Source organism: Artibeus jamaicensis, unplaced genomic scaffold, assembly GCF_021234435.1.
Source record: "Artibeus jamaicensis isolate MK-2021 breed Jamaican fruit bat unplaced genomic scaffold, CSHL_Jam_final contig_1715, whole genome shotgun sequence".
NCBI lineage: Eukaryota > Metazoa > Chordata > Mammalia > Chiroptera > Phyllostomidae > Artibeus > Artibeus jamaicensis.
The window spans coordinates 20,680-45,354 of NW_026521335.1; the positions used below are offsets into that span (position 1 = coordinate 20,680).

General features: G+C 47.0%; 5 protein-coding genes across 5 annotated transcripts; 2 read left to right on the forward strand and 3 right to left on the reverse strand.

Annotated features, from left to right (window-relative positions):
- Window positions 1-3,238: 3,238 nt before the first annotated feature.
- Window positions 3,239-3,997, reverse strand: LOC128628188 (histone H4). Its single transcript, XM_053670436.1, has one exon. It carries the CDS (start codon window positions 3,981-3,983, stop codon window positions 3,672-3,674), a length of 312 nt encoding a protein of 103 aa, XP_053526411.1. The 5' UTR covers window positions 3,984-3,997; the 3' UTR covers window positions 3,239-3,671.
- Window positions 3,998-14,986: 10,989 nt separating this feature from the next.
- LOC119065747 (histone H2B type 2-E) lies at window positions 14,987-15,467 on the reverse strand. The gene has a single exon (XM_037167902.2). It carries the CDS (start codon window positions 15,447-15,449, stop codon window positions 15,069-15,071), a length of 381 nt encoding a protein of 126 aa, XP_037023797.1. The 5' UTR covers window positions 15,450-15,467; the 3' UTR covers window positions 14,987-15,068.
- A 271-nt stretch (window positions 15,468-15,738) lies between these two features.
- On the forward strand, window positions 15,739-16,395 carry LOC119065765 (histone H2A type 2-C). The gene has a single exon (XM_037167920.2). It carries the CDS (start codon window positions 15,780-15,782, stop codon window positions 16,167-16,169), a length of 390 nt encoding a protein of 129 aa, XP_037023815.1. The 5' UTR covers window positions 15,739-15,779; the 3' UTR covers window positions 16,170-16,395.
- On the reverse strand, window positions 16,307-16,724 carry LOC119065754 (histone H2A type 2-B). The gene has a single exon (XM_037167910.2). The coding sequence runs from the start codon at window positions 16,722-16,724 to the stop codon at window positions 16,332-16,334; it is 393 nt and encodes a 130-aa protein (XP_037023805.2). The 3' UTR covers window positions 16,307-16,331.
- Window positions 16,725-21,719: 4,995 nt separating this feature from the next.
- Window positions 21,720-22,852, forward strand: BOLA1 (bolA family member 1). The gene is made up of 2 exons (XM_037166883.2): window positions 21,720-21,830; window positions 22,116-22,852. Exon 2 carries the CDS (start codon window positions 22,119-22,121, stop codon window positions 22,530-22,532), a length of 414 nt encoding a protein of 137 aa, XP_037022778.1. The 5' UTR covers window positions 21,720-21,830; window positions 22,116-22,118; the 3' UTR covers window positions 22,533-22,852.
- The last annotated feature ends 1,823 nt before the right edge of the window (window positions 22,853-24,675 follow it).

The following is a 24,675-nucleotide window of genomic DNA, read 5'->3' on the forward strand; positions in this document are numbered from 1 at the left end:
CTCCCTTCCCTTCAACCATCAGGCCGGGAGTATCCCCCAGGGTAAGTAAGGATTTGGCCTCCTTCACCTCTGTGGCACCCGCAGCCCCAAGCAGTGCCCGGCACTCCGTAGCTGGCCAGGAAATGCTGGATGAGGGGCCTGGTTCACCTGCCCTTCGGCCCTTTGCCTTCAGTGAGGGAGCTGGGCCTCTTTGCCGTGGCGCCGCCCACCCCCACCCCCACCCCACGGCTCTTGGGGTCCTTGAAGTTAGCAGACCAAGAGCAGGCCTGGACCCGACCTCTGGGAGGAACTTCCAAGGTCCTTGGCAGGGTCACGGAATACGGAAATACAGGGCGTCTGGAAAGCCCACGAACGGCCACGGTCCCAGACTCAGCCTGCTCCTGGTGAGAGTGACTGAGAAAAGAGTTCAAGGACCTGCCCGCCCCCCCCCCCCCACCGCCCGCCACGCCAATCTGTTCTCGGGTGCAGAGGATCTGGGGAGAAGGAATGTCTGCTCTCCTATCAGCAGAGACGTCACGCTCGGCCTCGCTGACAGAAGTTTCCGAGGGTGTGGTAGAGGGTGGGGGTACGGTCAGGGGCTGAGAGTGAAGTACATAAAGAAAGGCAGGCAGGAGGAAGGGGGGTGCCGGAGAAGAGAAAGGGCATGGGGAACACAACTCCAGGGCCCTCGCCTCACTGCTGCGAAGGGGAGGAGGAGTGGTTAAGGCCTGAGGCCCCTTATGGGGAGGGCCGGGACTCCTGGCCCATGACCGGGAAGAGGCTCCAGAAACAGAAAAAAAAAAAGACTGGGATCTCCACGTCCTCACGTGTAGAGCAGCATCCATGTCGCTGTGAGGATGAAAACGTAGGACGGTCACGAATCTATTCATAGCATCAGCACCCATGATGTAAATAAGTGTGACATATCAATCGACGTAAGGCCCGATCACAATCATAACCGAAAGCAGGTCCGGCTGCCTGCCGCCGAGAAAGCCGACACTCCACAGGCAGGTGCTCACGTAAAGGACAGTGGCTTACTTTCAGGTGCTGGCCACCTGGAAGATGGGGCGCTCCCTTCTCAAAGCCCACCGCCACCTCTCAGTGGAGGCAGTGGCTTTTACGAAGAGGGAGAGGGGAACAGATCAGAGAGGTCGAGGGAGGGGGTTGAAAAGTCCTCCGCATGCAGGTGAGCACAGTCCGTTCCCGTAGGGCAAGTGATGGTTCCCCGTGCGTCTTCCTGGCTCCGCGGATGGGTGCAGGTCAGCCAGCCTCCCGGAGCTGGGGCGCTCGAAGGTCAGAGTCTGTTATCTTCCGAGGCCAGTTCCTAGGATCCTTGCACAAACGCGATGTTCACCTACAAGCTGCACACTCGTCGGAGTCGGTCAGCACTTACAGAAACGGTGTCCAAACAATGGTGGGTCGGGTCACCATTTCCCACCTTCACAAGTTTTCACCGTCACGCAATCACTTCACTAAAACACACACGCACACACGAGTTGGTGAAGAATTTTTAACACGCCACCAGCTTCCAGACTGCGTGGCACGGGCAGTAAAAATAACCCGGGTTCCTAGGTGGCTTATGGCTCATCTTTCACTCACCTCCTCTCATTCAATTTCACAATAACCCAGGGACGGAGGGAGAAAGGGAGGGAGGGAGGGAGGGCCTTGGTTTCACTCTGATCGAATGAATGGTTGAAGGCACTGAAGCCCGTGAGGAAGAGACGCCCGGGAATGCGTGGCTCACACAGTCAGAAGATGGCACCGGGACGGGACGGGGTAGAACTTGAGCCTGAGCCCTAGGGTTTGCTTCTTGTTACATTGTTTCGGAAGAAAACAGTACACCATCCTTACGTGTAGAGATAGGGTATCACTGCATGCACATGCAGTAGCTATGATTTCTGACCGCAAACTAAGGCTAAGATGTAACTTCATAATAAAATACTACCTACTGCACGTTCATACGCATCTAAAAACTGACACGGAGGTGCACAGAACACGGAGGTGGCTTTTCACTTGGGATAGTTTCGACCCTACTTTGCTTCATTGATTAAGGATACCGCCTCCCATTTTCCACATTGAGCTTGCTTGCCACCCGTTCACTCGCGGCCTACAAGCCGGCAACTCAAGAACATGGCGCTAGAGAAAATTACCAGAACGCAGCTTGAAACTGTTATAGCCACTGGACGCGAGAATAATTCTCGAAGAACTTTCAGGGCTTTGATCTTATTTTATTGGCCAAGCTTAACCTGCGCAGGGGCGAACTCTCGGGGTGTCCGGAGACACGGTGCCCAAAAGGGCTGCAGATGAGAGACGCGCCCAGCGCTTACAGCTAAGTCCTTACATAGTGGGGGAGAGCAAGCAAGCGTTGAACAGAAGCAGACCTGGCAGTTAGCTATTTGCTGACAGAGACCGTGCGCGGGAACAGGGTGGGGTGTCAAAATTCAAAACTAAACAGATTACGATCTGCCTATCTTGCTCTAAGTAGGGCACTCACATACTGCAGGATGCCTGCTCAGCCTTCGTTTGCATGCTGTCCCTTGTTCCTGTTTTGCTGTGGTCAGGCTATGTTCTATTTCCCAGATCTCAACAAAACCAAGAATGCTTTTCACGCACTGGCCAGCTCTCACCCTAATTGTTTTAAAATTGCACTAATGAGTTCACCTGTGATCTAATGACCTGAATTTCTCTTCCCCGGTTTCTGAATGGCTGTTGATCGGGTTTGACTTTGCAGGTGCTTGCACGCCTTTTCCAGTGAGTGAGCAGTGAATGGCACAAAACAGCGTCCAATGTGAACAGGGCCCCGGAGCCACCCGGCCTACTCCCTCACTGCGGCAATGGGAGGGGAGGCCCAAACAGTTAACTAGTGAAGCTCAAAAACGATCACGTGGCAGAACTGGTACCTCGGGAGTGCAAATCTGGGGCTGCCTCGAGTCTAAGAGTGAAGGTGGCTTGACCTGGCCTCCTTTTGCCGCTTTCAACTCCCCACAGCCCAGTAATACGACCGCCAACGTGGGTAACGCGACCCGAAACAAAGATGGAGCACATCGTCCCGTTCAGCTAGGTGTGAGCAGAAGTGCTGTGCCGGCATCCTCCCGGCAACGGCGGGATCCCCCGATGCAGAACGGCGAAGGGAGAACCTCCTCGCGGGCGACCAGTACCCCAGCACCTTAGCCGGGAAAGCGAAGCGAAAGCGCGCCCCGGACACAGGAGGGAGGCAGGAGGGAGGCTAGGGTGACTCACGTGGCGAGAAGGTGAGGTTCCCGCCTCAACCCCAGGCCCCCAGCCCCGTCCCTGAGGGACTTTGCTATGCGGACATAGACTGGAGAAATAGCAAGTTTGACTGGCAAAGGCAGCACTGGCCTGAATGGCTGAATCCGCACACGGATTGCTGTGGAGCGCCTTTCACTAGTCAACGACACCGAGGTCCGGACACCGCTGCACAGCTGCAATGGGGCAGAGGAAGCCTCGGTCCCACTGTTCGGGATAGGACACCGGGTGACTCACAAGCACTGCTTCCTGACATGCCACCGTAGCAGAGCACAGGGGCAGTTGATTGAGCGGCCCAGCTGCAAGGTCTCTCTCTCTCACACACACACACACACAAAAAGAGTACCCAGCTCCTCCAAAGACTCCATGGGTGGCCCTAAAAAGGGCCTTTGAGATTGCCGCACGTTAAAGCCTGCAGCAGCGGCCTAGCCTCCGAAGCCGTACAGGGTGCGTCCCTGCCGCTTCAAAGCGTACACCACATCCATGGCAGTGACCGTCTTGCGCTTGGCGTGCTCCGTGTAGGTCACAGCGTCCCGGATGACGTTCTCCAAGAACACCTTCAGCACGCCCCGGGTCTCCTCGTAAATGAGGCCCGAGATGCGCTTCACTCCCCCACGCCGTGCGAGACGGCGGATGGCCGGCTTGGTGATGCCCTGGATGTTATCCCTTAGGACCTTTCGATGACGCTTCGCGCCACCTTTGCCCAAGCCCTTACCTCCCTTGCCTCTCCCAGACATGATGGCTGCGACCTGACCACACAAGCCTCGTGGCTGGTGAGGGCAGCTCGGCCCCTGATATACGAGAGCATCGGACCGCATTGAAAGCCGCAGAGCGCGCGAAATGGTCCCCGCCCCTCCACAGTTTCTCATTGCTTTCCTCGCCTAGCCTTTCCCTTCCCCCACTCCCCACGCCGCCCTCTAGCGGACCCTGTCTACCCACAGGCAGATCCCAGGCGCGGCTTCCGAGTTCCGCAGCTGTTCCCCCCCTTCCACACACACACACCCCTTCTCTCCATCTGGCCGCTCCCCGGGCGCATTAACATTTCCCCTCCTGGGGGAAAAGACCAGAATGGCAAATGGAGGCCAGGGGTAGGGAAGAGACGAGAGAACCAGCGCCGGGTTTAATTCCAACGAGAGGATCCCAAACTCCGAACCTGGGCGACACCGAAGGGCTGGAAAAAAAGCAGTTTCCGAGCCCATCTCCAGAGCACCGACCGGGCCCGGGTGGGGGTAGGGGTGGGGCGAGGGGGAGCGGTAGGGGGAGGTCTCCACAATGCCTGAGTTTCGCCTCCACTTTCTGGGTATAGGTGGAAGACACCATGTGACCGCACTTGTAAACAGGACTTTTAAAGAGGCGAGTACGTTACGATGGGATCATCGGGATGGGCCCCAAACTTAACAGGAGCCGTGTCTTCTTGAGAAGCAGGGAGGGGATTCGAACAGAGACAGCACAGAAGGACAACTGTGAGAGGGCAGCCACCTGCGAGCCTATTTCATAGGTGAAAGACTCCAGAAACCATCTGCTTTCGCCTTTTCCTGGTATTCCTTTGGTGCTGTAACCCCTGCTAGACAGGGCGCCTTTCTTGGAGGTCAATACAAAGGAAGTGCTTCTCATACCCAAGGAGCAGTTCATTGGGCTCTTCTTCAACTGTGATAAAATGAGTTTCTTTTGTTGAAGCCACCTAGTCTGCTATGCTTTGTTACGGTGATGGCACCCAAAGCAAACATATGCCCTCTTGATCTCTGCCCAGAGCCTCATTCCCTACCCAGACCCACAACGCACCATGGGGTGCTTGGGATCCGTGCTTGTGAGTTACTAGCAGAAGCAGCAATGACTCAGGGCTGGGGGGCGCCAGCACCTTCACAGTGCATCTCACCCACTGAGGTTTGTTTACAAAGGTGCTGCCTGAAATTCTCAAGAGTGGATGATATTCCAGAGCATGAGAGCCATCAGTGGCCCAGATTGTGCAGTTCCATGTCAGGGCCCTTCCTCCTAGGGCCATACTCCCTGAACTGATACTAAATCGGATTTAAAACAGAAAATTCAAAATGCCAAAGACCTTCCAAGGTCTTGACCTTCCTGGGGTCCTGAGATTTGACAACCACTTGCACATATACTGTCACAGCTAAGGCAGTTCAGGGGTCTCCCCACTTAGTGGAAATGGCTATGTCCTACCTTTGCCCTTCTCCTCTGTTCTTCCTGCCACAACAGTTGAAGGTCACAGGGTGAGGAAGGAGAGTGGTAGAAGAAAGCAGAGAAGCAGGAGCACCGGGGAGCCTAGGGCCCAGTCCCTTGCTACTGTGGGACAGTGGAGGCCCTCCCTGGTTGGTTTTTCCTTGTTTGCTGTCAAAGGTGAGACTCTCAAGGGTAGGGCCTTGTCTGCATCATTGATCTCTTCCAGGGCCTTGACCATGGGACCATGGAAGGGTCCTCTACTTGGCTTCACTGGGCCCCCTGCCCACACACAGAGCCCAGGAAATACTAGGCAATGCAAACAAATGGGTGTGTGCACACTCACTTTCTGAGGAACTGTGGCCTGTCTGATCCAATATCTCTCTCCCCGCAGAGGGTCAGGCCTGGGCAGGGCACCGCTGCCTTAACCTGTCAGCAGCCATGTCTTGGGGATTTGTCCCCCCAGATAAAGTTAGGGCAACAGAATCTGTTCCCCAATGGAGCCAAAACACCACGCCAAGTTTATTTTGTTAGCAGGACCTCGATCCCAAGTGAAGGAACGGGAGCAAGGATCACACAGGGGAGCATCCCCGAAGCAGGAGGGACTGCCGTGCTGACATCGGGGCACATCACGCAGACAAGGGCACAGCCCAATGTAGATCGCAAGGACAGAAAATGGAGGAGGAGCTCCGCCTTGGCTGGAGATTGTCATCGTCTGGGTACAAGGAGAAAAGTTCCCCCTGAGGTCACTGGAGGGGGACTTCGGGCAGCTTCAACCACATAATCAGGCAGCTTCCACAGGTCTCAGGTGATTTCTGGCAGTTCCCTAATCTTTACCTTCTGGCCTTGAAGAAAAACAACCCAGGCAACCTATGTCACAGTTCCCAAAACAGAGCAAGAAGAGTCAGTAGTGAAGTAATTGCCTGGGCGCTCACTCTCCAACTTTCAACCCTTTTGTAGGCCTAGGTAGGCTACAAAATCTGGTTCTCATTTGAGAGTATATTCTGGATTTTAAGGAATTCCCCAGTTTCTTCGGGGATTCTCAAATTGCCACAGGTGTATTACCGACAGCTCAGACACCTTTTTGGCAACAGGACAAAGTTGATATTTTTGCCACCATCTTGTGAAGGCCCAACTTCCTAGGCCTAATAGGAGACTTTTGGGATGCCTTTGAAAGTAGGGCTAAGTAATACGTAATCTTGTTTTTATGCCAGTATCAAAAGGTAATTTTTTCAGGTACGTAAGTAATTTCCCACTTTCAGAAAGTCTTAAAGAAAAGAAAAGCAAGCAAAGAACAACTCACCTTAATTTAAAAAGTCCTGTCATGCCCAGCCTGTCTCTAAGAAAAGTCTGCCATGGGATTGGTATTGTTGATTGGACTTCGAGCTGATGGTGGCATCAGCTAAGGCAATGGCTAGATGTGAAAGTAGATGAAGTCATTGATTTGAAGTCATCGTAGAAGGTAAATTTGACAAGATTTGGTGATGTAGGCATTTGGAGAATTTCAAGAGATGAGGGAGCTTTTCTTTGACCTGAGGAGCTCCGGGAAATGGCAAAAGATTGCACTAAGGTGGAGAATTCAGAGAAAAAAAATGCTTTTGGAACCAATTATATGCATAAAGGCTCTTCTGACATTGAAGTTGAGATTCCTGTTATCCATGTAGAAAATCACATTCACCCGGAGTCGGGGTATTGATCTACTCAGCAAAGGAGCTCAGCTGGAGATACTCGGGAAAAGCCCTCAGCACACACTTAAGAAGTCAGGGAGTTTGATAAAATCTACCCAGGGGTCAGGGAGAAGAGAAGGCTGAGGCAAGAACCCTGGGCAAGCACTCATTGGGCTGATAGATCAAGAGAACACCAAGAAGTGGGGTAGCTGGAGAGAGATAAGTACCACCAGGAAAGACAATATGTCCAAAGGAGGCAAGGATTGTATCAACAGGGCCATATGAAGCACCGACATTCAGAAATGCTGGGGTTTTTTAAATTTTGAAAGTACATTTATTAAAGCTAGGAAGAGTAAAACAAGGAAGGGCCCAGGATAGAAGAAGCAACAGGAGAGAGCCTAGGTAGGGCTGCTCTGGCTCTGTAGAAATAGCGCAGGAAAGCTTTGATCCAAGACAGGGCTGCCATCGGCCCACTGGGAAGTCAGAGAAAAGGGGGCCTTGGAGACAGGTTCAGGGGATTAGCCCAGTACAAGATGCCGCTGCCCATTTCTCCCCTGGTTGAAAGTCTTGTTGGGGACTCTTAGTTTAGGAGAAAGAAAATTTGCTCAAAAAGGAGATCTAAGTGGGCATGCCCAAAGCAGGGTGCGTGCACATTCAGAAATATTGATAACAACTTGTTACCAATTCAAGGTCATGGACCTGCTGCTTCTAAAGGCCAACATTCAAAACGTCAGGGTTTGGAGTAAGGAAGGGTTTATTGACCAAGAAGGCAGCAGCTCAAGAAGATGGGGGCTTTAAAGCATCCACAAATTCATCTTATGAGGGTCCAGAATTCAGGCTTCTTTTATGTCAAGGGAAGAGAGAAAGGTGGAGCAAGAGGTATGTGTCATCTAGGCACCAACAGGGCTCTAAGGAAGAATGCAAATTTTCTGAAAATCTCTGTTCCTCGTCCAGTGATCCCTGCTGATCTGAGTCCAGTCTTGAGGCTCCTGCAGATCTTTGCCAAGAAGTTCAAGTCTCGAGCAGAATTCCTCTATACAGCAGAAGCTGTTTGCCTGAAGGCCATGGTGGAAAGGCAGGCTAGAGTTAAGTTGGAGTCAGAGAGAGCGAGCATTTCACCCTATATCACTTATGTTCATTAAACTCAGTCACTTCTAACTATACTTTGTATTTCATCTCTCTTTTAATCATCATGACAACCCTGTAAGGCAGGCAGGCATTTATCATTCTTATTTTACAGACAAGGGAGCTTGGAGTATTTTGCCAAAGCTCCCACAGCTAATGAGCGCAAGGGCCAGAGATTCTGACCAAAGTGCTGGGACTCAAAGTTCATATTCTTAAGCAGAAAGCACCAAGCGAAGAGCCTGTACTGGAAGCTAAGAGGGGAAGTGACAGGAAGTTCATAATGCACAGGCTTGAGGGCCTTGTTGCTTCACTGGAATCTTCTCTACCTGCCTACCCACTCCCCGCCTGACTCCATCAGGTGGAGACAACCTCCCCACAAGCCAGAGCTGAGCTCGTCACTTCAGCACAAGCTTTACAATCTCTATACCCTCCACCCCACTGCCTTCAGAATGAAACTTATGCCCATGTGTCATATAGTACAGAGAAGCAGAGACTAAGCGCAACGCCACAGATTTGAGTTTGAGTCCTGGCTCTGTCTCTTACTACCTCCACAACTTTGGCAAGATGCTTAATCTCACCTGTAAAATGCAGACAACGGGCTCTGCTTGGTGATAGTGTTTGGAGATATATAAAGATGCAATTCTCACAAAGTGGCAGGCATACCATCTGATCCAGAACGAACAATGGAGAAGTTTTATTCTATAATTAGCTATTCAAGCCCTGGCTGTTGTGGCTCAGTGGATTGAGTGCCAGCTTACAAACCAAAGGGTTGTCAGTTCAATTCCCAGTCAGGGCACATGACTGGGTTGTGGGCCAGGTCCCCAGTAGGGGGTGCTGGAGAGGCAACCACACATTGATGTTTCCCCGCCTCCCTTCCCCTCTCTAAAAATAAATAAAATCTTTTTTAAAAAATTAGCTATTCAGAAAAAAAAAGACAAAATTATAATGGTAAACCTCCTTCCAATTCTTAAATTATAAACCTTCCCTGGTTTTTAATTAGATGCTCATTAGCTATTCCTCTAGCTGCACAAGTTTGTTCTGGGCTGCCCAATATCTGAAATTCCCCACTACTCCCATGACTTAGCAAAACCTTTTCTTCTTTTCAGATAAATTCCCTTAGTGCGTCAGCCTATTGTTTAGTCTGCAGAGCTCAGCCTGGGAAGCTTCCTCGTGTGCCCTACCACTGCCACCCCTGCCGCTCCTTCCCAGACCAACAGATAGCATTTTCCTTAGGTTCTACCAAGCATGCACTCTGTTTTAGCAGTTCCTCCAGGATTAATTTATCTTTACAGTTCCCCCCTAGATTCTGATCTGCAGCTGGTCAGGATAGACTGAGGGACCCAAAGACCCTGGCCTCTGAATCCTCACTCAAAAGGATGCACACTACACTGCTCGCCATTCCTCCTGTCTCCCTGAGCTTGCTGTCTTTCACAATCCTTCAGGCCTTCGCCCATGTCACCCACTGCCTGGAACATTCTTTCTTCCCAGCCTCTTTAGATCTCATTCTAAAAGTCCCTTCCTCAGGAAGGCCTTCATTATCAGCACCAATGTTAAATTATACTTTCTCCCATCCTAACACTTGGTCACACTTGATTATAGTCACTGGTGTAATATCCATCTTCAAGTCTAGCCACTAAAAGTCCAAGAAGACAGAAGCCACACCATTGTGTTTACCCTTGTATCCCCACTGCCCTGTAGATCGCCTGGTATCTACCAGATACTCGGTGATTACTGAATAAAAGAATAACACAATGATATACAGAACAATGCTTAGGAGTCAGTGAAGAAGACTGGTCCTAGAGAGCCTTTCTTATAGAACTTAATAGGTAATAAATATTTACCAAATTAGTAGATACGTATTAAGTGAATGGTTAAACCTAGTCTGCCTCCTCACAGGGACAATCTCCCCATTAAGGGTCAGTTTCTGAAACCTAAGCAGAGCTGCCCCTCAGGCTTGCTTCCTGTGCCAGATTCATTAGCCACCACGTGGTCTCTATAGTCCCCTTCTTAAAGGAGCAGAGCTCCCCAGACAACATTTTCAAACCCTTTTGTATAAGCATTACTGATAAAGTGTGACATTTTTCTTTTCCTTTTTTTCTTGTGAAGGCCAAACTGAGGCAGTGAGGCAGGCCGCTAGAGGCTTGTTTGAGCAGATGGGGTGGATCTACATTTTAGATTACTCCAGCAGCAGGATGGAATGGATTAGAGCAATGATTTTTCAACCTTTTTCATCTTCTGTCACACACAAACTACTGAGATTCTGCAGCACATCAAAAAAGTATGTTTTTTGCAGATCTGACCAAAAAATAGGTATAATTTTGACTCATTCACAACAGACGGTTGGCGGTTGTCCTTTTTTTATTTGACCATCTGAGGGAAAAGAGGTCAGTGCTCCCGACTAAATAGTCAGGTATTGCATGTTTTAAAGATTCTTGTGGCACACTCATTGAAAATCCCTGACTTAGAGAAGTTTTGAGTCTAAAAAAACAGACGTGAACCCCTACCACTTTCTCCGAGTAGAATAGAATAAGTATTTGTGTATGTGTTTGATCCCCCATCTGAGTTCCTTCCCAATTGAGGGCAGAGGTTTATCACGTTCATCTCTGGAACCACCACGGCACGGATGGAGAGCATTTAAAAGTGGAGGAAGGACTGGAAACACCCCAACTATTCATGAACAAGTGAGTGGATTAACAATAGTAGGGTAGCCACACAATGGAATACTACTTAGCAATAAAAACAAAATGAACTGATACATGCAACAATATGAATGACTCTCAAAATAAGTATGCTGCCCTGGCTGATGTAGCTCAGTGATTGAGATCAGGCCTGTGAACCAAAGCATCGCGGTTCAATTCCCAGTCAGGGCACATGCCTGGGTTGCACACCAGTTCCCAGTAGGGGACGCATGAGAGGCAACCTTACATTGATATTTCACTCCCTCTCTCCTTCCCTTCCTCTCTAAAGATAAATAAATAAAATCTTTAAAAAATAAAATAAAATGTTTAAAAATAATTATTATTATTATTATGCTGAGTGAAAGAAGCCACGAATGATACATGGTGTATGATTCCATTTACATAAAATTCTAGAAAATGCAAACTATCTATAATTAGGTAAATCAAACCAGTGTTTGCCAGAGGACAGGGATGGGAGCAAAGGAGGACATTGGTGAAGCCAGCAGGTGGGAAGAATTTTGATAGAACCCTAGGAAACTGGGGCAGGGGCAACGGATATGTTCACTATTTTGATTGCAGTGATGTTTTCATAGACAGATATATGTCAAAGCTTAGCAAATTATACTTTAAACATGTGTAGTTTATTGAATGCCCATTATACCTCAGTAAGAAGTTGCTATTTTGAAGTAGAGGTAAGTATGGTAGAGCATAAGTTATGAAGTGCCATTTGAGCTGGAAGATACAGCCTCAGCTTAAAAGAAACCTCTGGCCAAGCTAGGAAGAGGCGGTTCAGTCTAGACCAGGGAAACAGCACACGGGTTTAGATGATGAACAGACCATTTTAATTAGAGCAGAAAAATCAAAAAAGGAAGAAGCAGATCGTTGAGGGCCTTGAATATCAAGCTCTTTCAAAGAGCGCGTTGGATTGCGGTTCCACAACTTATTCCCCAAACGATCCTGGACAACGTATCTAAGTTCTCTTCAAGACTCATTCTCCTTTATACATAATATAAGGATGATAATAATGAAACTGTCTTAAATGGTGGCTGTAAATATTAAATTAGGCAATGCACGTAAACCACTTGGCAGAAGACTAGGTACATAGATGCTCTAAAGAGGGCACAGAACCCAAAAATAAAAAACAAAATAATAATAATAATAATAACGTAAAAAACAGGTACTCAGTAAGAATAAGCAATTATTATAACAACTATCGTTATTAGCCCCAACATCAGAAAATGTTTCCAAATGTTTGAGCCAGAGAAAGAAGTGCTCAGAGGTTCCTTAGGAAGATTCACCTCAGCATTACCAGCTCCCTCCCCTCTGCAGTTAAAATACCAAGCTCTGCCACTTCTACCCTCTCCCTCACTCTGTAACTTCCTTCCTTGTAAACACCGTGCCCAGGAGGAGCCCATAACCAGCAACCAAGGTTCTCTAATGTTAGTGAAGGGATTCCAGCTGAGGAGCCCTACCGCTGCGGGACAAGCTAAACGGAGTTGAGCTATGGCCTCTGGGGTAGAGAACCGGAGGCTCGCAACCCCATCCTCAAGGCCGCCGCCACCACCAGCATAGGTACACATTCAGGGTGTATCCTGAAGAGAATAAAGCTGGTGACATTTCTTTTGATTTTAATTTTAAACCATAGATATTCCGCCCCCACCGACCCCCAATCCCGAGAGAGACCCAGGTTTTCAGACAGTTACCTTACTTTCTCAAGGCTCTTAAACACTTAACTAGGAGTTTACTCTCTGGAGAGTTTCTGAAGAGAAGCCTCTCTGTGCCTTAGTCTCCACATCTATAAAATGGTAGATAATACGGTAACTACTTCGTGAGACTCTTGGGCGGATTAAATGAATCAACATGGGTAAAGGATCTAAGACATTAGCTAGCACATATAAGTGCTCTGTGGGTGTTAGCTAAAATTTCAGCCCTGGCTGGTGTGGCTCAGTGGATTGAGTGCTGGTCTGCAACCCCAAGGGTTGCATGTGGTTCGATTCCCAAGTGTCTGCGTTTCAGGCTGCCGGGGGGGGGGGGGGGGGGGGGGGCGAGAAAGGTAACCACACACTGATATTTCTCTCCCTCTCTTTCTCCCTCCCTTCCCCTGTTTCTAAAAATAAATAAATAAATATTTATTTAAAACTTTGTAATTTTTCTTTTATTTTGTTTATAATGATCATTTGTTGTCACGTATTTTTCAATTACTAAGCATTAACAAAGTCCTCATGACAAGCCTCAGTCCACCTCTCAGCTAGAAGTTTGCTGATGTTTCGTAAATACTCATGCTCCAAGTAGAGGCACCCAGCTTTTCCAAAGACTCAGTAGTGGTTCTCTATGCCAATTTCATTTAGTTAAGAAATACTGCAGATAACATAATTTTAAATGTATTTTTTATATATTCCAGATAAAAGAATGCTAAATTAACTGGTGACTTTATCGATAACGGCACCATCAGCACACATTTGAAAACACACATACATGAAACATAATATTTACTAAGTCTATGAAAATGTCTGGTGTCCATTTGGATTCATGAAACCCCTGCAATAGACGCCAGGACTTAGTCAAAAGCAGAGCTGTGTAACGGATTAGATCCTCAGTGTCTTTAGCAGCAAAATCAAGCAAGGCTTGGAAGGAAAGATTCAACAAAATAAAACTAAAATGCAGTTGTCCTTGCATCTGAGGATAAAATGGTGGACCATGTCAGCTGCATGACCAGTCTCAACCTCGTTTATAAAAGGGCTATTAACCTTGCCTGTCTTACATCGTCTCCTGAGAAGCAAAGAGACTGGTAAATGTAAGTTAAAACCTCATCTCCGTGTGGAACAGAGTTCTGGCTGGGGTGGAGGCGAGGGCGGTTCAGAAAAGGGAGAGGGTCTTTGCAGAGACCAGTGCTCTCAATCTAATGAAAATCCAAGGCACTAAATTGAGAACCGTAACAGAGAAGACCTACCATTGCCATCTCCTCTGTGGCAAAAATAATCTTCAAAAGGGCCTCCTCCCCCCCCCCCCCCCAGCTGTTGCCCCGAAGTGACCACGGAGGCTTAGGGAAGGAGCTCCAAAAACATTTCCGTTTTTATCCTGTTTTCACATACATCTAATGGAAATGAACCGCACCCATCCATCCACGGAAGTGATTAAGGGGTGCGCTAAGAAAACAAATACTAATAGTGTTTAAGTGTCCGCTATGTGCCAGGCACTTAATAATGGTGACGATATAACGGAAACCGACTAGCAGTCTCTGTAAGGGATTGATAAAACTATAACAAAATAGAAACTACAAAAACATAACAAACCGATCCGATTTCTGATGGCTGCTAGGAGGAAGATAAAATCGTGAGGGACCAGGACAGGAAGGAAAGAGATGCCCAAAGTCCTGAGTGGGTGTCTTGGAAATCTAAGAGGTGACTTAGGAGCCCGGACCTAAATGACCAGTACCTTGAAGTAGCCTGAGTCCAGAGCGTTCTAAGGAAATTAAATGCAAAATCATCCACACAAATGAGAAACAATAGGGACTTCAAAGCCCCAAAGTGAGCAGTGGAAACCAGCATCTGTTAATTTCGGAACGGCCCATGTTGTTAAATGTCATCGTTGTCCAGAGAAAGGGTGGAACCTGGTAGCACAGACCCCACCCTAAGTGCCCAGAATCGCTGGTGTCCCCAGAAGACCACACCGCAGCGCAAAACTATCGACCAGCACCAAAGCAGCCATCCAACCCTGCGGAAAATTCTTCAGGTTTGTGACGTAGTGTTTACAGGACGTGCGCTTGGTTGTGTGCTGGAGTCCTTCCTTAAGCGAAGAGAGTTAAGATCATTTCATCCTAAAATAGCGATGAAACATACACAAGAGAGGAACCAAGACACCACAGTCTAAGAATAGAGGATGTGGAGCAGGTTCTAACTTCTTACCGACTCATAGGAAAACAAATGCACAGGAAAGGGTTAAAGACGCGCCCTGGATTCAAAGAGCAAAGCCAATCATGCGCCAGGAACGTAGTCAAAGTTAAAAAAAAAAAAAAAACAGCTACGTGTATCGTATCCCGTGACCTTCAACTAATAACTTATTGGGCGAGTAGAAAATAGTACACAGCTCTTTGTGGTGATTAGGAGGGGTGGCTCTGAAAAGAGCCTTTAGAGTCAAGCAGCCAGCGACTCGTGCGAGCGGCTCGTCCCGGTATTGGAGCTCATTTAGAGCTGGTATACTTGGTGACGGCCTTGGTGCCCTCAGACACAGCATGCTTCGCCAGTTCCCCTGGCAACAGCAGACGCACGGCAGTCTGGATCTCCCGGGACGTAATGGTCGAGCGTTTGTTGTAATGCGCCAGGCGGGATGCTTCGCCGGCGATGCGCTCAAAGATGTCGTTGACGAAGGAGTTCATGATGCCCATGGCCTTAGATGAGATGCCAGTGTCCGGATGCACTTGCTTGAGGACCTTGTAGACGTAGATGGAATAGCTCTCCTTTCGACTGCGCTTGCGCTTCTTACCATCTTTCTTCTGGGCTTTGGTGACAGCCTTTTTAGAACCCTTCTTGGGCGCAGGAGCGGATTTCGCAGGCTCCGGCATTGCGGAACACTACACACGGGTTAGCTAAGGATAGAAATAAGATGAGAGGCGGGCCTGATCCTTTTATAACCACCGTATGCAAATTAGGGCTCCAGCAGCATTTTGTTTCTATTGGTCTATGTGGGAACCTCGCGTTTCCAGTAATAGTTGAGTGACAACATCAGCTCTTGATCTTATTGGTTATTTCTGGAGCCAATTTAGGACCAATGAAAAACGTGCTCCTGACCCCACCCCTAGAAAAGCTTATAAAGGCTTTCTAATTGCTGACTTCTCAATCCGGTTTGGCTGCAAGATTGTGAGTTTTAAGGGTTTTAACTTCGCTTTGTAGCTATGTCCGGTCGCGGGAAGCAAGGAGGCAAAGCTCGTGCCAAGGCCAAGTCGCGCTCATCTCGCGCTGGTCTCCAGTTCCCAGTGGGCCGAGTGCATCGCCTGCTGCGCAAAGGCAACTACGCCGAGCGCGTGGGGGCCGGCGCGCCGGTCTACATGGCGGCCGTGCTAGAGTACCTGACTGCCGAGATCCTGGAGCTGGCGGGTAACGCCGCCCGAGACAACAAGAAGACGCGCATCATTCCTCGTCATCTTCAGCTGGCCATCCGCAACGATGAAGAGCTTAACAAGCTGCTGGGCAAAGTCACCATTGCCCAGGGTGGCGTTTTGCCTAACATCCAGGCGGTTCTGTTACCAAAGAAAACCGAAAGCCACAAGGCCAAAAGTAAATAAATGCTGAAGAAGCAAACCAAAGACCAAAGGCTCTTTTTAGAGCCACCCAATCTTTCAAAAAAAGAGCTAATGCGCTACTTAACTGTTACCAGCCCTTCATTTGATACTTTGGTGGCTCTTAAAAGAGCCTTTGGGGTGGGGCTGGTGTGGTGTCAGGCCCAGTTACTTGTTCTTGCCAGGCTTATGACTCTCCGTTTTCTTGGGCAACAAGACAGCCTGGATATTGGGCAAGACGCCGCCCTGGGCAATGGTAACACCTCCAAGTAACTTGTTGAGCTCTTCGTCATTCCTCACAGCTAGTTGCAAATGGCGAGGGATGATACGCGTCTTCTTGTTGTCTCGGGCGGCGTTACCCGCCAGCTCCAGGATCTCGGCGGTCAAGTACTCCAGCACGGCCGCCATGTAGACCGGCGCGCCAGCCCCCACGCGCTCGGCGTAGTTGCCTTTGCGCAGCAGGCGATGCACTCGGCCCACTGGGAACTGGAGACCAGCGCGGGATGAGCGCGACTTAGCCTTGGCACGAGCTTTACCTCCCTGCTTTCCGCGTGCTGACATCACAGCTAAAATAAAGCAGTTACACCTTGTTTGACCATGAGAAAGATGCGTCAAGAATAATCAATTTGATGTAATTTATAAGAGCTACAGGGAGGGGGTAAAGGGAGGTAGTTCGATTGGCTATCCAATAGCCAGTGGGAAAGCAGAAGGCAGACTTTTCGTTTGCATCCGGCAATACCAGGAAATGACGAATTCCGTTAACTACCTACCAATTGCTGGGACCTACATTAAAGCCCTTTATTTGCATGCCAGAATTTTTAAAGAGAAGTTCAAACAAGACGTTTTGCTGCTTTTCTTTACTGAGTGGCATTTTTTTCAGTTTAGGGTAGTAGGTTGGATTTTTTGGTTTGTTGTTTTGTTTAGAGCTGGAAGGGAAATCCCAGGAAGGACCCAAAAGGAACTGCAGAGGGCCTCCAGCAGATGCATTTACTCCCGCTCAGGGGTACGGGATTAGGAGGCTGATTATCTCCCTGAGCCCTAAATTGTCCTCCAAATCCTACCGTTTGGGTCTCATCACCGCCAAACTCCCCTAAAGAATATACACTACTAAGGCAACTTCCTATCTCTTCAATTTAGTCTCTGCCTGCGGTGTGCCTTCGCCCCACCCCAACCCTCCGCAGAATCCAGTGAGTGAGGGCGACAATAAATTGGTCTGCCTCCTCTTGGCCTCCAGGAGGCGTCTGATACCGCCTTCAAACGTGCTCCCTTGGCTTTCAAAATGTCCTCCACTCGCCTTGTCCTGCTCCTAGTTAGTCCTCTGCTCATCCTTAAATCTGCATGGCCATCCGAGCTCTGCCTCCCTCCCGACCCCTTGCATTGTTCATTCTCTTCCAAGAATCTTACCCACTTTCACGCTGTCAACAAGGTAAAACACCAAACTTGTTGCAGAAACTCCAAGCCTTACACCAAACTGCTCACTAGTTATTTCAATTCATCTACTCAACCTAAACAAACGCGAATTTATTCAAACAATGCCTATCCTCCTTTCTTTGTTGTTTTCCTGAATTGCACCAACAATCTTGCAGGTCCCTAAGCCGGGACTACTCCCAGCATCTCAATAGCATATCCAGTTATTTCCTTAACAACTCTTCAGCCTTTTCCTCCACACTCCTCTTGAATGCTCCATCATCCTCTCTCAGATCAGCAACAGACCCTGAAGATTTGTTTGCAGATTCCTGATCTTCCACCTGCCTTCCATAGAACTCTTTCCTGAAAGTTCTGTTTCTTCCTCCTCAGCTTCCCATCCCTGGGAGTTCTACATCTTACACACCATTTTCACCCTTTCCTGAGAATCCTGTCAGGACACGAGGTGGAATGCTATAGACAACAGACAAATTCTATTGCTTGAGTCCTTTTCTGATGTTCTATTTTATCTTCACCTTTTTATAGAGTACATGCTCCCTATCAGGCTACAGGTATACAGAATACAGACTAGTACAAAGAACTCAGTACTGCGCTGCATCTAGAAAATGAAGGAATTCTAAACTCTGGAAGTTAAATTAGTTAATATCAGCTACCTGTAGAGATTACCTCTGGTAAGAGTGCTGGTATAGATTTGTGAAACACTCAAATCCAATCAAAGGCGATGGGCATGTTTCCTCAGTAGTAGAATATAACTGAAGATCATTCTCACCCAACCATTTCAGAAGATGTGTGTGTTAATAGGTATAGTCCACTTACAGTCTAAAAAGGGCAATCACAGTAAAAAATGTGTTGTATTTTTCCAACAGTGACCATATATGTCAGCTAGACACAAAAGTTTGGGCTGTTATAGGAGGGTCCCTAGTTGTGAAAGCATCAGCCTTGCTCTCACAGCCTGGGTAAACTATTTCTGAACACTTTCCAACTCCCTTAGCTCAGATTCTGTGTTCAATTAGCAACTTTCTGATTATTCTATTGCAAGAAAAAATATGAGGCTGAGGAGAACCAGTTATAAAAGATGCATCTATTGTTGGAAGTTAACAAATCTGCATTCTGTACTATTCATAGGTTTCTTGTGTATTCTGTTAATGTGAGTCTCTTCCCAAGAAGTCAGTCAACTCTAGAAGTTCTGATAGTGTCAAATTTTCAGAAATACAGAATCTGAATCAAGATAGTGGGGTGCCTACCACAACTCTGGCACCCAAAAAAAAAGCCCTGCTTGAGAGACCAGCTGACTTCCCTCTCTCTGAGCTCTGATGCATTTTTTTTTCACTTCTATTACAGTGACCCTGTGCTAATGGGGAGAGTAAAAGGAAAAGAGATTATACTGAACTCTTATAGGTAAAAAGTCCTATGTTGAGGGCTACCTAGGAAGTAGATAAAATTGCATGTTTCACAAATAAAGAGTTAAAGGACTTGCCATAAGTCACACAGCCACTTACTAAGACATGATTAGAACCCAGGCCTGCCTGAGTCAAAGACTGCTCTTTATCTCTTCATTCATTCTGCTTCACTAACTGGACACTGGGCTTCACGAAGTCACTTAACCTACACACAGCTCTGCTTTCTTCCTCTGTGAGAAACAGAGATAATTTAGATAATACTTTAGATTCCATCCAACGACAAAACCTTATTAGATAAGTGTAGATAGGCCAATAACCTTTGAATTATCCCACACTCAATTACTATCTATTTCTCCCCAGAGGTCCTTTCCCAACATCCTTACAAGAGCTACTAAAAAATAAAACATAGCAGACCATTTATAAAAGTAGTACACCAACACTAACAACCAAGCTGGATCTTATTTCCTTAACACCTCTGGGATTTTTAACCAAAGGCAACTGAGTTCCTTCCCAAACAATCTAGTTAATCAAACATTTATTTTGCACTCCAGCTACATCCTACCATTCAACTACAATCCTCTCCCTTTCCCTTTCTCTCCACCCGTCCCCAATACCACCCAGCCTCCTCCGTAGTGAACTGTTCACCATTCAGGGGATGAGCAAGGCCTTTCCACGGCTCCCCGTCAAGGCACATATAGTTAGTTGCCTCCAGCTAGAATGCTTCATCCTTCTTCTGACCTGCAACATCCTCCACATCTTTCCAATTTCAGCCCAGATATCACCTCTTCCTTCACGAGGCCTTCCCAACTCCACACACACAGCCTCAGATTTCTTTGCTCACATCCTGGTGATAGCACCACTCTGTACTGAGCTTTGACCTTGGTCTCATCTCCTTTTTGTGACCACCTCAGGGAGAGACATGACTTCTTCTTCTTTGAATCAGGAGTCCCTAATTCCTTCTATCTGGCTCTTAATAGGGTAGTTAAAATGTTTTGGTGTGAATAAATAAAACAATACTCTTAAAGAATCAGTGTCATCTTTTCTAAAATAGTTCTCTTTAGTCAACAATCTCTCTCCGAATGCCAACTGTAAATGGTAGACTGTGGTAGCCAGAATGATGGAAGATACAATAGGAGCTTGTCAATTAAATAAAAATAATACACCATACCATAACAGAGTTGTTAGAGTGAGCACAAGTAACTGTAAACAACCTAGAGCAGAGCCTAGAATCCAAGAGGCCCAACACTGGATTAGGAGGCAGAAGAGCTTAATTTAAGATCCCAAATTCTAGAGCCCGACTCTCTGGGTTTAGAACAGTACTTGGTACCAAGAAAGCAGGGGCATCCTAAAAACTCTTTAAATGAATTTGTAATTTCAAAGATAAACATTGGATTTACCCTATGACCCAGCAATTCCGCTCCTGGAGATACCCCAAATAGAAATGAATGTTTGCATCCCACAAAAAGCATGTACAAGAGTGTGGTATATGCACATAACTACAATACTACACAACAGTGAAAGTGAAGAAATTACTGACACACGAATGGATGAATCTAACACAATGTCAAGCAAAAGAAGGCAGCACTAATGAATTCATACTATGTGATTCTATTTATATGAAGTTCAAAAATAGACCAAATTAATCTATGATGAGAAAGGTAAGAATAATGAAACTATGACAGGGTAGTATTGACTTCCTGGAAACTTCAAAGGTGCTCGAAATTTTCTGTATCTTGACATGAATATTGATGTGTAACATTAAGCTGTACACTTAAGATTTATAAATTTCTCAAGTGAAAATTTTAGGTCAATAAACACAAATTAATTTTTTCTAATGAACAAATATCGAAGTAATCACAGGGTGGAGGAAGAATGAGTCTTTTGTCAGGCATCCCAATCTTCATGTTACAGATTAGTTTACTATTTGTTTTGCTTTTAACTACACATGAGGTGGCCCCCATAATCTCTAGGTACTTGAAAGCTTCTGAAAGTCTTCATCCAGCCATAACAAACCTTCACTAAAACAGTAAATATTATTATGGCTATGTTTTTATTAGGAACAAAGACTACAGGCGGCCCTAAAGAGCTTACCCCTTGCTTGCAAAGCTTTCATTTGTCTTTGCAACAAGCATAATAATGATGCCAGCCCTCTATAGGCATTCATTAGTTCATTTGATTGAAATCCCAAGGAAGCCACAACATCTAGAATTCCCTCTGCCTAAATCTCTCTTTCTACACCTTTAGCTTGCTCTAGCCATTCAGTTTTCTCTGTGCCTCCCAGTCTGAGTGACATGCCTCCTTGGCACCCTGTTCTTAGTCCCATCATAGCACTTAGTAGTTGAACGCTCACTTGTCCATCTACTCCAGTGATCTGTAAATTCCTTGAGAAGAGTGTCTGCTTTATTCCCCAGCCTGCCGAACTGGTCTTCCACAATCATTATGGGCTCAATAAATGGGATGCACTTGTATTTTCTCACAGATAAAATAAAGGAGTTGGGCTATACGATGGGCAATAAAATATATCGAATAATCCCAAACCCAATTGCGCAGGGATCACCTGGTTTTTGTTTTTTGTTTCTGTTTTGTTTTTTATTGTTGTGTTGTTTTGGGATTTTTTGTGGATAGGAGTTGCACGCCTCCAACGACCTCACGAGTCGGAAGAATCAGACTACAATTCCCGTGAGCCCTCGAGGCATCACTAGCGCCTGCCCAGTCTACTATGGCGCAGCGAGGACTCCATTTCCCAGCATGCCACACTCAGGACGATAGGGCCGCATTTCGCCCAGAACGCTTGGAGTCAGGTACCAGTTCCGAGACTGCTGTAGCCAAGGCTGAATCGAAGGTAGAAAGGGCCTAGCTTGGGGTTCAGAGGGATCCCTGGCCCAACCCAAATCCCGGAGTTGCACATACTTGCTTTTGCAACCTCGTCCCCTTATTAACGAGCGTGCCTCGCGCGCGGGCCTTCTCTATTCCTCCCCTTGCGAGCGGCGGCCAAATTCCCCGACTTCACACAGAGGAAAGGGGTGGGGTCTGGCTGTCTGACCTCGAGAGTAGGTGGGTGGAGGACGCGGCTCTCACCGGACGGGAGCCCTGACTCCCACTGTGCTGGCTCTTGTCTCTACGATAGCCGATGCTGAGTGGGCAGCTGGTCAGGCGTCTGTTCTCCATGTCCGGCCGCGTCTGTCTGTCCCGGGGCAACTCGGGATCCGGGATCGTAGGCCCCATCGAAGCCGCCATTCGCACGAAGTTGGAGCAGGCCCTGAACCCCGAAGTGCTGGAGCTGCGGAACGAGAGCAGCGGCCACGCGGTCCCACCGGGTAGTGAGACGCATTTCCGCGTGGCAGTGGTGAGCTCTCGCTTCGAGGGACTGAGTCCCCTGCAGCGGCACCGGCTGGTCCACGCTGCGCTGTCCGAGGAGTTAGCTGGGCCGGTTCACGCGCTGGCCATACAGGCGCGGACCCCTGCCCAGTGGAGGGAGAACCCTCAACTGGACGCAAGCCCCCCTTGCCTGGGTGGGAGCAAGAAAACTCGAGGAACCTCCTGAACCCCAAGAAAGCAAGGACCAGGAGCCCAGCGGATTGGGTGAGGGGAACTCCTGGGGCCACCTTCCTTCAGTACAGTTCAATATTTACAAGGGTTGAGGACCACTGGACTCCCATTCAGCCGGCACAAACATTATTCTCTGGAAATAGCAACTCATTTCAGATCAAAGCTAACCCAAGGAAAGAGTAGAATCACTACTGCTTTTGCCTTGGACTATTTAAAAAAAACCTGCATAGTCCTTTCATGTTAAATTGTAACCAAGGAACCACCAAATCTATGAGTTGGAAATAAAACTGTACATTAAAAGAAATTATCATATGAGGTGTATTGCTGTTATTAATGGCATGTTGAATCAGAGTTACAAATATTCTTGAGAGAAGAAAGATATCTGTAGCCTAGGGAAGTTAGGGAGGTAGTAGGGAAGTGACTTAGTTGGATCTTTAAAGGAAAGCACAGAATTAAACTGGAAAGGAAAAGTGTAGCAGACAAGGGGAAGAGCCCCCACAAAGGCATAGAGACTAGACTGGGGGTGACCGACTGGACAATACAGGAGGTGCAGACATATTTGAATCTTATACTGACAGAATGTGTTAGACCTGTGTGTTTCCAAAAGGATTTGAATTTGTAAGAAAAATCTATGGAAAAAAGAAGACACTAAAGCTGTGAAAAGGTGATAACCTAGGAAATGAATAAGGGTGGAGAAATGAATACAGAAGATAGAGACTTCCAAATGATGTCGTATTTCTGAGGAGCGCTTAAGTAATGTCTAGATATGCAAATTTCTGATGATCTCAATGTGGAAATAGATACCAAGGAAAAAAGTTTGATTAACATGTTTCTAGACCATTTGTGGCTAAAGGGTCTAGACTGCATCTGGTTGGGCAGTAGGAAGTCATTGAAGTTTTGAGGAAGAGCATCCTAAAGAGCACTGTGGGCACTGATGTGTTTAAGTGGGTTGGCATAGGAGACTGAAGACACATCAGCTACAACTCAAAGTGGAACTTTCACTTAGAAATGAGGTGTGATAATGGAAAGGAAGGAGTTGATCTGAGATCTATTAAATCAGAAAATAATTAGAAGAGATCAACAAGAGTGAAAGGGGAGTCTAGGGTGACCCCCAGAGAGTGGTTTGTAGATTTCCTCACAAATAAGAATTGCCAAGGGAGCTTGTTAAAATTCTGGGTCTCCTCTGTTATAAAAACAAGATTGTGATTCCACAAGAATGGAATGTGGAATCTGTATCTTTCTAGACAAGAGTACTGGGAATGTCAGCGGGACAGTTTGGAAAGTATGTGTTTAGCCACTGTGCTATACATCTGAAACTAATACAACATAATATTAAGTGTAAAAATATATATAAATAAGTAAGATGTAACTTGGAGGAGGGTAGAAAGCAAGAGGATTTAGCCCTGGCCTGGTGGCACAGTTGGTTGGAGCATCGCCCCAGACACCGAAGTTTTCAGGTTTGATCCCTGGTCGGGATGAATAGAGAAAGCAGCTGATCGATGTTTCTCTCTCTAAAATAAACATATCCTCAGGTGAGGATTTAAAAAAGGAAAGATAAAAGTATTTGGAGAAAATTGGTTCTGTTCACAAGAAATATTACTCCAAGTTCCTCTTAATTTCTGAGGTTTTTTTAATATTTTAAATGTATTTTCATACATTTTAATCTGTTGTGGTCAGAATAAATCGGACCCCTTGCTAGCCAGTGTGCCACCCGTTATCACTCAGTGCAGGCGCAGGGTCACACAGCAGATCTCTGTAGCTCAGTCGTCACGTTGAACTGAGACTGGATGGCTGTTGATTAGGAACTCCCATTTCCTTGCCCCAGCCTCCAGCAACCACCTTTCCATTCTTTAACTGTACGAATTTGACATTTTAGATAACTCATATAAGTATCATGCGGTACTTTTCTTTCTGTGACTGGCTTAATTGACTTGGCATAATATTCTCGTGGTTCATCCATGTTACATGGATGAACCATGTAATCTTTTTTAAAAGGCTGAATAGTATTCCATTATTTGTATACACATTTTCTTTGTCCATTCATCTGACAGTGGACATTTGGCTTATTTCCACATCTTAGTTGTTATAAATAGTGCTCCAAGGTTCTGATTTCAATTTTTTTTGGTTAAGTACCTGGA